Below are 16494 nucleotides of genomic sequence, written 5' to 3' on the forward strand. Positions count from 1 at the left end.
TTGAACTGAATAAACCTTAAAAATATGAATAGCTATGATCCTTTGACTCAAGGCTAAGTTCTTGAACAGATATCATTCTTGGAAACATCTGTGAACCAACTACATGGAGTACCCATTCTGAATATGAAAGTATTTTTGCATACCCACCAGAGTAATACCATAAGGTATCCAATGAATGTTCACCAAGATACTTAGCAAAATCTAAGAGAAACATATTGGGCAACCTTCTGCAGCTGTAATTATTGGTTAAGATAGAATTTTAAAACAGATGTGAAAAGAACCCAGAATTGCCATTGCATGCAAACTCAATTGCAGCTAGTTCTTATCTGGTACCTGAGAAGGCTAGATGTTTTGCACAAAATTGTTCCTTGTGGTCACAACCCCCATGGGAAAGAGAAAGTAATGTGAGCTGCCTTCCAAGGATCTTCCAAGTGTCGTACGCCCGTGAGCCATAGGAAATATAGTTTCCTGCTTCAGCGATGAATTTAATTTTAGTTCTGACATGTGTAGCATATCTGCTGCCCTACAATCAGGTGTCCGCTTTTTAGACCAGTGTTTTTGCCCAAATTCACACATTCCATTGTTCTCAGTTCAAGATAGTGGATGAAGCACCAGTGAAACTTTGCATAAAGTTTCCATTACCATAGGAGAGTAAAATACACATTGTTCCCAATAGTCTTTATTTTTCATTGGTTTTCATGCATAGCTCACAAATGAAGCAGCAGAATGTGGGATTTCAAAGTCTCACTAGTTTAATGTTAACTTTTAAAATGTGTTCAGCAGATTTATGTGTGCAGACATGTTTATGAAAGGAAATTCTTTGGGAATGTTTAGGTTAAAAAAGTCTCTGCACCTTTTCCTTCCTTAGCAGAACTCTAATCCAAAGTTAAGGGTTTCACAGATGCTTCCTGGAAACATCACACTGGGGAAGACAGCAGTAGTGTTGACCTAAGTGCAAAGACTGAAACAAGTCTAATGCACATTAAACACAGTCAAGTACACTGAAAATATCTCTCTACTGTCTCACTAGTTCAAACACATGAGTTGGTTGGGTCATAGAGTACCTTTTCTTTGCAAATCATGCTGCTTCCCCTTAATGAAAACAAGCATTTCAAAGCAATTTTGTATTATGTTCTGCCAAGCAAAAACAAAAAACCCAGAATATATACCTTTTCTCACGGCAGAAATACAACTTATAATGGGCAACTTGTTCCTGAACATTGATCTGCCACAATATGAGGGGCGGGAAGCTGATATTTATAGATGAGGATGGAGGAAGGCAGGGATTAACCCAGTGGTGGGATCCAAAAATTTTAATAACAGGTTCCGATGGTGGTGGGATTCAAACAGTGGTGCCGCCGCACACACGCACCTCCAGCCTCTATTGGGCAGGGAGGTTGCTTTAGTAACCCCTTCTCGGCACTCAGAAAAAATGAGTAACCACTTCTAGAGAAGTGGTGAGAACTGGTTGGATCCCACCTGTGGATTAACCCTTTCATTACCTGAAAATTATTTTCTAAAGATCCCTCCCGCATTTTCCTCTGAAGTCTGGTTTCTTCCAATATTCCAACTGGGAAAAAGTGGATTTTCTTATTATGTTTTATTTACTTCATTTATACCCTGCCTTTCACCCCAATGGGGATCCAAAGCAGCTTATATAATTAGTCTTTCCTTCATTTTACCTTCACCACAACCCTATGACCGCTGTTTTAAAGATTTTAGTGACTTGTTTTACCATGTTTTATGCTGTACACCGCCCAGAGCCCTTAGAGGATGGGGCGGTATAAAAGTTTAAAAAATAAATAAATAAATAAATAAATATGAGATAAGTTAGCTTGACACCCTAACCCCTACTACAAACCAGCCAAAACAGAAAGAACTAGGAGCTGGAAAGGCAGGCAGAATGTCCAACCTTGTACTGCTCTTCCCCGTTATCCAATTCCCCGTTATCCAATTCCCCGTTATCCAATTCTCCCTAGTGCAACCCAACAAACTCAAGAAATGCACGCAAGAAATCCAATATTCATTTACTTTGTTAGAATGTTTCTATTTATTTGGCCTTGTGGCACAGTAGTCTGGACTATAAAATTTAAAATTCAACATAAAGGGGGGGTCTCGTTTTTTGGTTAAACGCAGGAACCACAGAGGAAGTCCAAATGAATCCCTTAAAGAACACCCCAGATGAACAATAACAGTAGCTTATAACAGAAAGCCCATGCTCTCAGCTGTATTAGTTAACAATAGAACAATTTCCACAGAAACGAGAAGGGTTATTACAAAAGGAAAACCAAACCAGAATTAAATTCACTGTTAACACAAAGCACACTAGCTTTACAGTCACATTTTTACTAAGAGTAGTGCACCCTTGTTTCTAAAGGTATTTCTAAAAAAGAAACACTATTAAGGTATTTTACAAGCCTGGTGTAAAAGGATACGTCATTAAAGTGGATTTGAAATACTCTGTATTGTAGGAGTGTCATGAAGAACTGAAGCTGCCCAGTGAAGCCATACTTTTTCATGTGCACACAAGATACGTGTCATCAGTGTAACCACGTAAACCAACAGACAGAAACTGTACCTAAATTTAAAGTCAAAAGACTGCATGTTAACAATAGTAATGAATTTTAAACGTTTATTGCAATTCAAAACACAAGAAAATGTTACTGGCTCTGGCTGTGCCTAATGAGCTAACATCCAAATAATCTACTAAATGAAAAGAAGGCAGTTCCCTGTGTTGTAAACTCTCACACTGCTGAAAGCATCGGTGGAGTAATCAAAACATACCTACACAGCAAAAGCGCTCACACTCTAAATCAAAAAATCAACTGGATAACATTGTGAAAACTCATAAACTTAACAAAGACCAAACACAAAAATGAGTATAATGGTGCTGTAATGCCTCTGTAAAAGACATGGTCTAAGCTCCTCGCCCAAGCTGTCCTTGGAAAGCCCATAGAGACATGTTAAATTGCTATAGTTTCACACCAGACTAATCATATCTGTTTTTTTGATAGAGTGACAAGCTTGTGGATGAAGAGAATGCTGTGGATGTAGTATACCTCGACAGAGGCGGAGCGAGGGGAAACTGCGTTCGGGGGATGCACACGCCCTGCGCCCCTGCTGCATGGCAGGGGGTTGGACTGGATGACCCTTGGTGTCCCTTCCAACTCCATGATTCTATGCTTACTCAGGCTATTTTCTGACACAACAGCATTCAAGTGGGAAGGTGTAAAATTTCTGTCAAATGTTAAAAAAAAAATTATACCACCCTGCACAGCGAATCTCAATAATAAATTTCTGAACACAACAATGCACACCTTAATACAAACACAAATAATGAAATTATTATCACAATAGAAAAGGCACAAGTTCTGTTGCTTATACTGTTATCTTACAGCTCATCTGCTACACTCATCTTGGAAGTTGTTACTTCACCTTATACCACCACTGCACAACAAAAATATACTTTCAATTTGTGATTGAAGGGAACAAAATGATTTTGAATTTGTACTAGAAATACTAGAAATTCAAATGAAAACTCTTATACTCAAGGATACATAATATGAAACAGCGCATTAAAATGTTTTTTTTTCAATTCTAGCAACTCACTGGATTAAATTTGGACTGGATTTTTACTACTATATTGCAGGGCATTCATCATCAAGGGCTGCTTAACACACTATATTTTAAGGTACTCCTAAAACCATAATTGCGCATCTGACACACAGCATGCGTCACAGACATGGCTGTGGCTCCTTACAACATATACACCCAGCAACACAAATTTGCCACATAGTATTTGATGTGGGGAGTACTCTTGACACAATGTACAGTTACCTCTAATATAGCTTGATGTCATATAAATGTGCTCCGCTGAAATATCCTGGAATGTTCTTTGGCCTATCAAGCCAGAATCTCACAACAGGTTTGAATAGAGGTACTTTGATCAGCTTTCATGGAATTAACGGCTCTCTTTATTGATACGGAACAACCAGGAGTCTTAATGGTTCAGAGAGATGCCTCCAATTCTAACCCTTCTGCATTTGCACCTCAGCCACTGCTATCCGCTGCAGAAGGATCACATAGATGTATTTCCTTGGACAGCTTGATCAAAAGGCAAATTAAAATCCCACAGTTCTGAAAAGATAATAGAACTTTCCTCCCGTTTCATGAACAAGGCTTTAACTCCCCCTGGAACTGCAGAACTCCTTTCTTGTAATGAGAAGTGTCCAAAACTCAAGAATCCGAATACTATAAGGCCTCTTCTTCTGAATCACAATCACTGTCTGGTTTGGTAAGCCTCTCAAGCTCTTCTCCATCCTACAGAAAACAACACAGAGAATGAAAACGCAGCATTAAAGGTTGTTACAAGTATGCAAGAAATACTTCGCAAAATGACAACAGTGATGAACATTACAATCATTCACAGATATACCCTTCTGAATCCTTCTCCAATGGATTCAGAAAGGTGTAATTTAGATGTAAATATAAGAATTAGAAAAGGAAGGATTCATCCGATCACTTTGTATCAGCATAGCAGAAGATTTTACTGTAAACAGCACCACCTGGTGCCCAATATCCTCAAACAGCACCCGCAACAACACCAAGTTAAATTCACAGAAATCAATGGGTTTAAGCCAGAGGTGGGATGCAGCCTATTTGCACCTATTCGGTAGAACCGGTTACTAAAATTTTCTCAGTTCAGAGAACCGGTTATTAATGATTAACTCCGCTAGGGACAAGGGAGTAATCTCTGTCCCTGGGTACAACAAATCTCGTCAAGTGGGGGATGCAAAATCGCCCCCCAGGGCCCCCTGCAGCCCCCCTGCTCCCCATGGCACCCCGCCATGTGTGTAGGAACTGTATGAAATAATACAATATATAGTAATTCTATTTTTTTTGTTCATTGGTATAAAGGTTGGGAAAGTATTATAGGTAAAAAAGTTTTCATTTTCTTTTTTCCCCTTGAAATTTATATTAGAAAGAGAGGAGTTTAAACTACTCTTTTAGATTAAGGATTTTGGATCTCTCCCTCTGTTAGTTTTCTTTCAAGTGGAATAGATAAAGTAGTTATAGGAATCTGAAGAGGAAGTAGAAAGTAGGGAGGGAGGGAAATATGGGAAGGAGGGGGGCAATATAGGATGTTTTAGTTGGGGGTGGTTGAGAGAGATAGACAATTAGATATGTTTGTAATATGTTAACAATTGTAAACAGTTTTTGGTTTCTCTCCTTACTTATATTATTTTAAATCAATCAATATAATTATATAAAAAAGAAATAATACACTACCTTTCGGTATATTGCTTTTTTAATACTTTAAACAGTCATTATTTGAATCTAGAGGTGGGGCGAAGGGGTACTGCACTTGGGGTGTGCGCGCCCTGTGTCCTTGCCACAGCCCTGCCCAGGAATGTCCCACCCCGGAATGCCTGGCCACGCCCCCATCTTGCCCCGCCCAGCCCCATTGGCGCTATGCCACTGTTTGAATCCCACCACCATCGGAACCTGTTACTAAAATTTTTGACTCCCACCACTGGTTTAAGCACATTTTACCACATCTTTGGAGCCATTGGTACAGGCCCCCTACCTTTGAAACCACTGCTATGTGAGCAAATTACTACAGGGAAGAAAGTGACAGATAGTGGTAGTAGCAAGTATAGTAACCCTGCACATTTTCCAGTGCTTCTGGCACTGCAGAAAAAACTATCAGCCTACTTCTGACCCCACTTTAACTTTACGGGGTGGGATAGAGTCAGAACACAACATTTCAAAACCTTACCCCACTGGAGCGCTCCCATGCACCTCCTCCAGGTTTGCTCCTCTCCCACTGTGGAGTATATTCTGTGCATCGAGGACTGCTAGAATGGTAGATAAATATGGACAAAAGTACCACAGGAGCCTCTAAGAAGAACTCCATAGAAGGCTTGAAGTCAAAAACAAAGACAGACACGGTGGTGATGATCACAGTTGTAACTTGTGCCGTCAGAACATGAAACATGTTGTCTCGGAATTTCAAGATGAAAGCCACTGAGAGCCCCAGGAAAGCAGTGACAAAAATAAGGGCAACAGAGAATGTGTTGTGGCCATAGAAAAATCCACAGAACTCTATTTGGCCTCGATGTTCAGTGCGCAGGCCCAGTATCAGGCCATTGAACACAGCTCCAAAGAGATATAGCTTAGTGTTCTGTACAAAGATATTTTCGCTGAACTGGCCCCCTTCTTTCAGTATCTTTTCATTGTAGATGTTGGCTAGAGCAGAGATAAAGCACTGCAGTAGTATGAGCAGATGACCAAGGCCAAGCTGAAGTGGTCTCAAGACTCCCGTGGCAGTGGTGGTGATATTCCACGTGAAACTGGGGAACAGCCATGGTGTGATGCAATTTTCTCTCCCTAGGCACTCGTTCTTTGGCTTGGTGTACTGCAGACAGTGGTTAGATGGGCTGAAAAAAATGTCATGGTGAAATCCATGCACAGCCAAGCTATGGTGGTTGCTTCCAGTCCCTGCAGTAAGGGCTATGATTGACAGGAACAAAATCAGCAAAGAGGCCCACTGCACCCAGGAGAGCTGCCGTCTGTGTGTAGACAAGAAAGGCCTTTTAAGCATGCAGAGAGAGACCCAAGCAATTTGATAAACTAATTCTAAAAAGCACCAGTGAGAGGAAGAGTTGAAGCACACGTCTTATTAATTAAAACTCTTATTAGGTCATGATCTTCCCCCAGCTGCCTACATTATTCAGATAATTATCAAAGTCACATGCTACCACACGTAAACCAAAAGACAGAACACTAGACTAGATACGTGCTATATGCAAATTTGAAACACATTTTTTGTTTACCTGGAAAAATGATTTCATCCACTTAATACATTTGTTTTGAATTAGCTGAAAATGTATAAAAGTTGCAATAAGGATGGGACAGAATCTTCCCGTTTATTTAAAAGGTTTGACTAGAATTTCATTTAACATGATGGAAAGGCTTATTTTCAGTGAGCTAAAAACATATTACAATATAGCAGTGGACAGATCAAATATTATAGGAGTAGTACTCAGTCCTCAGGACTGTATGTTACGGTTGAAAACTACCAGAAACTGAGTGAATAAAGCATACCATATTCAAAATGCTGAAAAAAACAGATCACTCAATTTTTATTTTTATTTATTTATTTATAATTGGATTTATATACCGCCTTCCCCTGAAGGGATCAGGGCGGTATACAAAATGAAGATAAACAGACAGGGCATAAATTAAAACTAATACAAATTTAATATAAGCTCTGGGTCATTACTAAACCATTAAAACAGACCATTAAAACAACCCCTCCCTCCCCTTCCCTTGCATGCCACCCTCCCCCTCCCCCCGCTAGGGTGGGTGGGCCATGTCCAGATACCGTGGCCCCTCCCTCCCCTCCCTTGCATGCCATCCCTCCCCCTCCTCCTCCCTCTGCTAGGGTGGGTGGGCCATGTCCAGACACCGGGGCCCCTCCCTCCCCTCCCTTGCACGCCATCCCTCTCTCCCCTTCCCTTGCATGCCACCCCTCCCACTCCCTCCGCTAGGATGGGTGGGCCATGTCCAGACACCGGGGCCCCTCCCTCCCCTCCCTTGCATGCCACCCCTCACTCCCTCCCCTCCCCCGTTCCCTTTCATGCCGTCATGCCCTTAGGGGGAGGGCGGTATACAAAACTAATACCAGGATAGGCATACGGATACACCTTTGTTTCTAAACCAATTAAGAAACTAGTTTAAAAAGCCTGGTTGACCCCACATATTAGGATAATGAAAATACACCTAAGGTGGATTTATAATTTCATGCTTCTAAACTGATAAATAGATCAAAATTTTTCTGTACTGCCAGCACTAGTTTATTCGCAGCCTCATCCTATACACACTTATTTAAATATAACTGTCACCAGCTTTAGTGGAACCAACATACAAGCACATCCATTCAAGACTGCAGTTCTTTTCAATAATAGTCAGGACAGTAATGGACTTGAAAGTCAATGCATAAAAGTGGAAAATATTACTTTGGTTTGCTTTTTATTTCAGTACTACTAGTCTTTGTTTATAGGCCTTTAAAGAGAACTTGGCAATACCAATAGTGAAAACAGAGACGCAACTACTGAAATTGTTTCCATAGCTACTTACTTCAGGATTATTCTGAACAGGAGGGCAGTTGTTATAATGACAAAATTTGAGAACAGCACAGCCATGGCCTAGGGGAAAAAAGATGGCAAGGAACAAAGTTATATGTAAAATGCAGTCTAGAATTAGGATACACATATCAGCATACGGTGCTTAGTAATAGGAAGTCCCAACACGCGAGCCTGATAGCATAGCCAAGAGAGTTCCATCTAAGCAAAACTCCTCAATATGAGAAGGAATTAAAAAATCTCCAGATGATGGAAAAACACTTAACACATGATGCCAAGAGAACCATCACACAATGGGTCGCATGCACACATTTTTGCTGAAACAACCAAAAAGCATCTTTGCTTTACTCAGGACAAATGTCCTATAACCCACTAATCTAGCTGCTTGCAACAATTCTAGTTTGCCTAGTCAGGTAAAAAAAGTAGAGTAGTAGGTCCAGTTAGGTCCTGTGATTTGATTGATCAGAGGCTATATAGCAGTGATGGCGAACCTTTTCGAGACCGAGTGCCCAAACTGCAACCGAAAACCCACTTATTTATCGCAAAGGGCCAACATGGCAATTTCACCTGAATACTGAGGTTTTGGTTTAGAAAAAAACAGTTGGCTCCAAGGCACGCATTACTCAGGAGTTAGCTTGGTGGTAGTCGGAGGCTTTGCTTTGAAGCAACCGTGCAACGCTTCGAATGGGTGAATCACGACCCTAGGAGGGTTTAGAAGCAAGCCCCATTGCCAGCAACCAAGCTTACTCCCAGGTAAAAGATTGCGCTTTAGTTCTTCCCATGAAAATTAGTGGGGTTTAACAGCACATAACAGGGTTACCTACACATCATGCCCAGCGGCCCAGGCCAACCTAGATGTGTGTGTGGGGGGGCAATTTTCCGGGGGTCCCCACATGATGAACTCTGTGCATGCATGCCCACAGAGAGGGCTCTGAGTGCCACCTCTGGCACCCGTGCCATAGGTTCGCCACCACTGCTATATAGATACAAGACACCATATACCTTGGGCCGTAAGGCTGCCATAAGACTTCTGAATGAATACCCTGTATTCCTGAAGTGATACTTACCGGCTGGAGGTAGGAGAGCACATAAAAGACAATCAGATTATCCAAAAAATAAAGGAAGGCAGGTATCGACCATTTAATGTAGCTATAGAATTGCCTCCATGAGTTGCAGCCAAATCCACTATGAGAATATCCTCCTAAAAAGGAATAAATTGGGAAGAGTGTGGGCACATAAGGCAAATGTTTCCGACTTGCATGCATACACATATGATACCCTAATTTTCACAATTATCACAGATTTTAAAGACAGGCAAAAGGTTGGCTCCTATTTATCACCCTCACTAAGTGAGTGTGAGTTCACTCCTTTGCCCATCCCCAGTGCAGCCCCCTCCCTCTATTTTATTGCCATCTATTTAAGTTTCTTTATAAACATTAAGTGATCTGGGCTGTGGTCCAAGGAATTACTGATGCATTCTATTGACTGGAAAAGGGTGGTGGGAAACATTTTTTTTGAAGGAGCTCTACTACTGCAAACCTTCCTGTAGCCAAACTAGCCCTGTTCAATTTAAACAACAGAGTGAAAAGCAGAGAGGGAAAGTCTAGCACAGGGGTAGGGAACCTGCGGCTCTCCAGATGTTCAGGAACTACAATTCCCATCAGCCCCTATGGCTGATGGGAATTGTAGTTCCTGAACATCTGAGAGCCGCAGGTTCTACCCCTGGTCTAGCACATACAAAAGCAAAGTTCAGATGTGCAGACTGAGCCTTTGGATAGTTAGAATAGAACTCAGATAGCCAGGGAATTACACCTATCAGTTTTCTGTCAGCATGGCCAATTGGCCATGCTGGTAGGGGCTGATGGGAATTGTAGTTCCTGAACATCTGGAGAGCCGCAGGTTCCCTACCCCTGGGCCAGATGGAATCACACAGGCAATACTACAAGGCGGTCATTATAAATTTTTAACAAATACGAGTGCCTAGATGTTATAATGAAAAGACAGAATTAGAAAGTTGGGGCATATGGTATCTTAGGCATGTAGTAGTGAAGAATATCAAGTAATAAACAATCAATATACCTGAATTTATGCTACTGTGCAATGTAAAAGCCCCTCCCGCAAAAAAAAAACCTGCAAAAGATGAAAGCCCTTTAGCCTAAAGTGGTTGGACAACTACAATATTCAATTTTCTCACACCAGTCTGATTTTTTTCTTTCAGCATGGTAAGATACACTGTCAACGCACACAAAGCAAGTTAAGAGATATGCTATAAATGCCCAAAAGATCTTTGAAAATGGCAAACCACCATCATATAAGAGCACCAGATATAACAACCTACCTTTCCTGGTTACCCAGAGTGCCATTATCAAACAGAGCACCAGCTTCACTAATTCTGAGCACACATTCACAGTTGCAGGGAGGTAATCATACTTGTTATCTGAGAAAAATCAATAGAAGCCTTATACAAAATGACAGATATTCACACTGACCAAGAAAATAACTTGCAACAGACAAGGTCGTTATGCCTAATTCATGCACGCATGGTATATTTAGCACAGACACAGATGCGAGATTGGGATTTCCAGCCATTTTTACCTCCCCTTTCATTTAAAAAACAAGCTTCCGATTGTAAAGAAATACATGAAAATATAGATTATACTTCTGTGAAAGACTCAGGTGACAAATGGGACCTCAAGCAGTATAAGGGTTTTGCATCCTACAAATTCACCTGTTCACATTTCTCATTACCCTCAGAAGATTTTGAATTTAACCTTCTTTCACTCTCATCTTCAACAGTAGGTAAAATAAGTATACTAACAGCATAACCCAAAGCGTGGACCAGAATGCCCCTCTGGAGGCAGAATGGGCTTATGCTGGTGGATTTGCCCTCTCTGGGGCACATTCACTGGCATAGGGGTAAATTCACCGGTGCCCCACCACTGCAGGGCACTGGGACGTCTGGCCATGGTGCCCAGTTCTGCGCTGATACTCCCACACCACTCCTAGCTGCATTGATGTGGTAGGGACATTCCGGGGGTGCGGGGGTGGGGCCAACTAAGGTTTGCTCAGTCCCCCGTGTGCCAACAGAACCCCTGGCAGAGATAAGCCACAATTTTCATAGCATAACTCTATTCTCATGTAAGGGGGATTCAAAGTTGAAATTTTAAAAAACCTTTTTGGGCTTCCTGCACTGGGGAAAGCCCTTTAGAGTGGGTGGAGTGGCACTGAGGCAGTACCATCCCTGCCCACCTGACAGCTCCGGATCGAGCTGTAAATGATACAAAGTCAAAGCTGCCCCAAGCCACAAAAGATTTTCTGACAACTCATATTAACGTTAATTATTCTTCAGGCAAATTTGCTCTGTATGTGGAATCCAGATGGCCACAAAACTCACAGAAAAATCAGGACTCCACACAGACTGAGAAGACTTAATGCTGCATACTGGCAGGGAACATGAAGGCAGATAGTTAGCAGTAACCAAAGTAAGTCAAACACCAAAATGTACCTTCATTGGCAGAGTATTTCATCAGAAGGATACGACTTGATCCCAGAGTAACAAAGGCACCTCCTAATAGTAGTGTATTGAGGGCTGACTTGGACCACTGGGCAGGCTTACTGCACAACTTGGACTCCATTCTGTTGTCTTGCTGTCAGTGCCCTTTGAACAGCAAAGCAAAACACTTATCAGGCACGTCTTCTACAGAAGCAACAGTGTTCATTTTATTACTTTCCAGTACATTTAAATAGGTTGCTAATGCTTTTCCGTACAGAGGTTGCATGAAGTCCTTTTCTGCAATATGTGGTTTGCAGAGACAGGAAAGACTATTTTGAGTCTATTTTGGGGGCCCTAATTTTCTTGAAAAACTACCACTATGTTTTTAATTTATTTTCTTCATTTATACCCCACCTTTTCCTCCTGTAAGGAGTGGGACCCAAAACAGCCTATACTGCATTACGTTCTTCCATTTTACCCTCACAACAACCCTGTAAGGTAGGCTAGGCTGGGAAAGTATGACTGGTCCAAGGTTATTTCATAAGCTATCATGGCAGCATGGGGATTTGAACCTGAAACTGCTAGATTTTAGTCCAACACTCTAATCACCATACTACACTGGCTGTCAACAAGAATATAAATAAACATAAAGAATAGTGCAGGCACTACTGGCACCACAATCTAAATCTAAGACAATTAAGGTTTATTCTTTCTGAAACACTTTAGGACAAGAAATACACATTGAGCAATGACAACTTCAAATGTTGCCTTGAGCTCAGTAAAAACTTTGTCTGTCATCTCTATAAGTAAAAAGTATATTTTGGTAATTCTCCAGTTATCAGCTGTGGAAATCCGCACATTTATAAAATTTCTGTCCTGGCTTTCATCTGATGCTACAAAGATTGTGCACAAAAATGAAACATTGTTTGCCTAGTAGACACCATGATGCGATGTTATCCTGTGATCAGTAATGACCTGGTGCTTACACTATTTTTACCTTTTAAAATAATTAAAAGTATAGTGAAAACCTGAAAAGGCTATTGATGAAGTTTAAAACAGAAAGTGCAAGATTGCACCTGAATATAAAGATAAAAGTAATGACTACAGGGAAATAATACAATCTTTAAGACTGATGATGAAAAAATCGAGATTGTTCAAGACTGTCTATTCCTTGGCTCAACCATCAACCAAAACGGAGATGGAAATCAGAAGGAAAATAAGATGAGAAAGGGCAGCCAGGAAGGAGCTAGAAAAGTTTCTTAAGTTTAAGGATGTGATGCTTGTGATCAAGATCAAGAGAAGTCATACCACAGTATTCCCCATTACTATGTATAGGTGTGAAATTTGGACAATGAAGAAAGTAACAAGGAAGAATGGTGACTTATTTGAAATGTGTTTTACGGATACCTTGGGCTGAGTAGATCTAGTTTTAGATCAAATCAAACCTGAACTCTCACTAGAAGCTAAATTGGCTAAGTAGAGGATACTGTATTATGGTCACATTATGAGAACACAAGACTCACTGGAAAAGAAAATAACACTAGGAAAAGTAGAAAGCAGCAGGAAAAGAGAAAGACCTAACAAGAGATGAATTGACTCCATCAAGGAAGTCACTGCCCTCAGTTTGCAAGACCTGAGTAACAAAAGGAAATCTGGGGCTCACTAATTCATAAGTTGTTGTTGTTATTATTATTATTGATACAAAAACAGTTATACACAGCAAACAAGATCAATATGATGGATTTTGTATTACATCACACGTCGGACACTTCCCAAGCATCTAGGACTGTGTGATGTATCGACGAATAATGCGTGCAGAGCCGAGTAGGGTGGCCTTTTGCAGCTGACATATGGTGATTTTGTCAGCGCCAATTGTTTTTAAGTGCCATCCAAGGTCTTCAGGCACTGCACCCAGTGTGCCGATCACCACTGGGACCACCTTTACTGGTTTGTGCCAGAGTCTTTGTAGTTCAATCCTTAAATCCTCGTATCGTGTAAGTTTTTCCAGTTGCTTCTCATCAACTCTGCTGTTTATTTATTATTATTATTATTATTATTATTATTATTATTATTATTATTATTATTATTATTATTATTATTATTATTATTATTATTATTATTATTATTCAATTTAATAGACCGCCCTACCCCCGTAGGGCTCAGGGCGGTTTACAAAACAATTAAACACTTAAATACATCACTTAACACACACAACACAATTAACATATTAAAACAACAAAAATCAGTATAAAACACAACCAAAGAATCAAAAGCAACAGAGCTTGATAAGTAACTAACACAAACAATGAACTTTCAAAAGCACAATAAGACAGAGATACCCATGCTTACTTGTGGAATACTAAAATGGTTCTCCAAAGCGCCGATCTTTGGGAGCATTAGGGGCTGTCATGGGCTAATCTTAAACTTTAGGGAGACTCACATGGGAGGATGTACTCCTAGAGAAAGCTTGAACCCACTTTATCTAGGTCTATCAAAAGTGACATATTATATTGAACATAGAAACTCAACTGTAGCCAATATAATTATTTCTACACTTGTATCCTATAGTTGTGCTGAGTTATACCCTACACCAGATAGGCAGCAGTATCCTGCACCAGCTAAAGTTTCTGAACAAACCTCATGGACTGATTTGTGTACAGTTCACTACAATGGACTAATCTAGAGATCACCAAGGCATAAAGTACAGAGGTTAGCTCACACATTAATGGTCTTCAAACAATTGTCAATTGTCTCTCGAAGATCTAATGAAATATGTGTCATGATCAGCCCAGGTCGGGTTTGTTCTGGTCATGTCTCCCTCTGGGGATGTGGGATCCTTTCTCTCCTCGTTCCCCCTCCCTCTTAATTATTGAGGTTGGTTGTACTTTCTCACTCTTTGTATTTTTGCTTCCTGAGTAATGCCTGATCAGCTCATTAGCCACCTGCTGTTTTAGTTCTGTCAACGGTGTGGAATGTAGGTTGTTTTGACCTGGGGGAAGGCTGCCTTGTCTGTGGACTATGGGATTGGTGAGGGGCCATCCCCCCCCCCTTGGGAACTGGTAGTCAAGGGGCGTTGTGTGATGTGGGGCATGATGTGGGGTATAATGGAGGGGACTTTACTGCTATGGTTTTGTTCTCGCAATGAAGTCTAAATTCCCATGCCTGATGCTGGAATGTCATAATTCTTTCATACTTATTTCATAATGAAGAAATCATCTGAACATAGAGTCCTGCTATTGAACAGTTCAGGGGCACGACAATCTGGCAAATAAATGAACTCAGTCATTAAACAAAGCAGAAAGAAGAGCCAGCATTGACTTTCTTTTTCCTGGCAACACTGCAGGGTTTTCAAGGCAAGAGAGGTTCAGAGGTGGTTTGCCATTGCCTTATACTAAAAAAACAAATTCTCTGAGGATATTTTCAAAATTCAGATTAAGACACAAACACAAAAAACATTTTGTCTAGGAAGCAAATTCAATACTTTGACATATGTACGCAGAAATAAAGACATGGTTTTATACGAATTCATGCTTTTATTTAAGTTCTGCTTGAAAAGTTAAACTCCTCAACCATTCACATGAACCTTGGCGCAGGGAGGCTAGACCTGCCTCAATGTTGAAAAGGCCAGAAGTTCAATTACAACCTAAAAACAATCCTCAAAGAATGGGGAAGAATAGTAATTTTCAATAATTTTACAGGGCTTTCTTTTGTTCCTCAAACAAAAACAAATCATTTAGAAATTAATGCTCTATCAGTATGCTTCTATTTTGTTTAAAATTACACAGATGTACTGTGTTGCTGCAGCCTTTATGCTACTACATACATAAGTGGAACTGCACCAAAAAATGTTCCTTGCCCTTCACGCATTGCTGGATCCTACCCATGATTATAAGAGTTAACATTTATGAATCACATTTCAAGTATCCAAAACCTCTCATGTACACTGTTCTTCCAACAACCATTTAACACAGGTTAATATTAAGATTATAACCAACATTGTGCAGTCATGTTGCATATTGAGTTGCCACCTCTTTGGCTTTTAAAAACAGCACCAACATACCAAATTTTACCTGTATGGCAACAAAAAACTTTTATGTCAAACTGATGGTGCTAAGAGTGTTGTTAAAGGTACACTAGGGATGTGATAAGTTCCAAACATTTTTCCACTTCAAGCAAAAACAAACTAGAGTCCTGTGATATTAAAGCCCTCACTTTTTAAAAATTGTGGGTGGATCCTTAAGTGACCAATGTTTGCATACATTTATCAGGATGGAGAAAGAAAATGTAGATAGAGGCAAAACAAGAACATAGACAAGAAGGTCTACTGGAAAATGTTCTTCCTGCAGCATAGACAACTTACGTATCATTGCACAATCGGAGGCGTGTGGAGGAGTGCTTGTTTTCTTCCCAAGGGACCTGGTTACGTGACAGCTGCTAGATTTCTGTCTCCAGCCATGGGGTCCCCACTCACCTGGCTCAGCTTCACACCCCTAAGCACTTCGCGCACGCGCAAATAACAAGTTCGGGCTCAGCTTCACTTAGCTAAGCTTCACGCACGCGCAGAGAGCAAGTCCTGGCTCAGCTTTACGTCACTAAACACTTTGCGCACGCGCAGAGAGAGAGTCTATGCAACCACTTCCTTCTGCCGGTGTCTCTCAGTTACGTGACGCCGGCGCCTTTTGACAAGCCTGAAATAGTCGGGTGAGACAGCTGGACCACGTACCACTGACAGCTTCTCCCCGCCCACTTTTTTAGCGTAGGCGCAACAGCCAACAGCGAAAGCAGGAAACGGCGGCAGGAGGGGCGGGGTCAGCAAGGTCACGTGTCATGGTAGCCTTTCATGTGATTCCTCCA

At 41.0% G+C, this 16494-nt stretch overlaps 1 protein-coding gene across 3 annotated transcripts; it reads right to left on the reverse strand.

The window, feature by feature from the left end:
• Positions 1-2031: 2031 nt before the first annotated feature.
• SLC35A5 (solute carrier family 35 member A5) lies at positions 2032-16410 on the reverse strand. Of its 3 annotated transcripts, XR_007244259.1 has the most exons (8): positions 16001-16386; positions 11653-11805; positions 10486-10584; positions 9215-9348; positions 8143-8210; positions 5780-6572; positions 3838-4320; positions 2032-2578 (listed from the first exon to the last, which is right to left on the reverse strand). XR_007244259.1 is itself a non-coding variant. In XM_048493339.1 (7 exons), exons 2-7 carry the CDS (start codon positions 11780-11782, stop codon positions 4252-4254), a joined length of 1293 nt encoding a protein of 430 aa, XP_048349296.1. In that variant the 5' UTR covers positions 11783-11805; positions 16364-16410; the 3' UTR covers positions 2032-4251. The 3 variants fall into 3 exon arrangements, 2 of the variants coding, with proteins under 2 accessions (XP_048349296.1, XP_048349295.1); XM_048493339.1 differs by having other exon boundaries at positions 2032-4320; positions 16364-16410; XM_048493338.1 differs by having other exon boundaries at positions 2032-4320.
• Positions 16411-16494: the final 84 nt, after the last annotated feature.

This window comes from Sphaerodactylus townsendi, linkage group LG04, assembly GCF_021028975.2.
Source record: "Sphaerodactylus townsendi isolate TG3544 linkage group LG04, MPM_Stown_v2.3, whole genome shotgun sequence".
Classification (NCBI taxonomy): domain Eukaryota; kingdom Metazoa; phylum Chordata; class Lepidosauria; order Squamata; family Sphaerodactylidae; genus Sphaerodactylus; species Sphaerodactylus townsendi.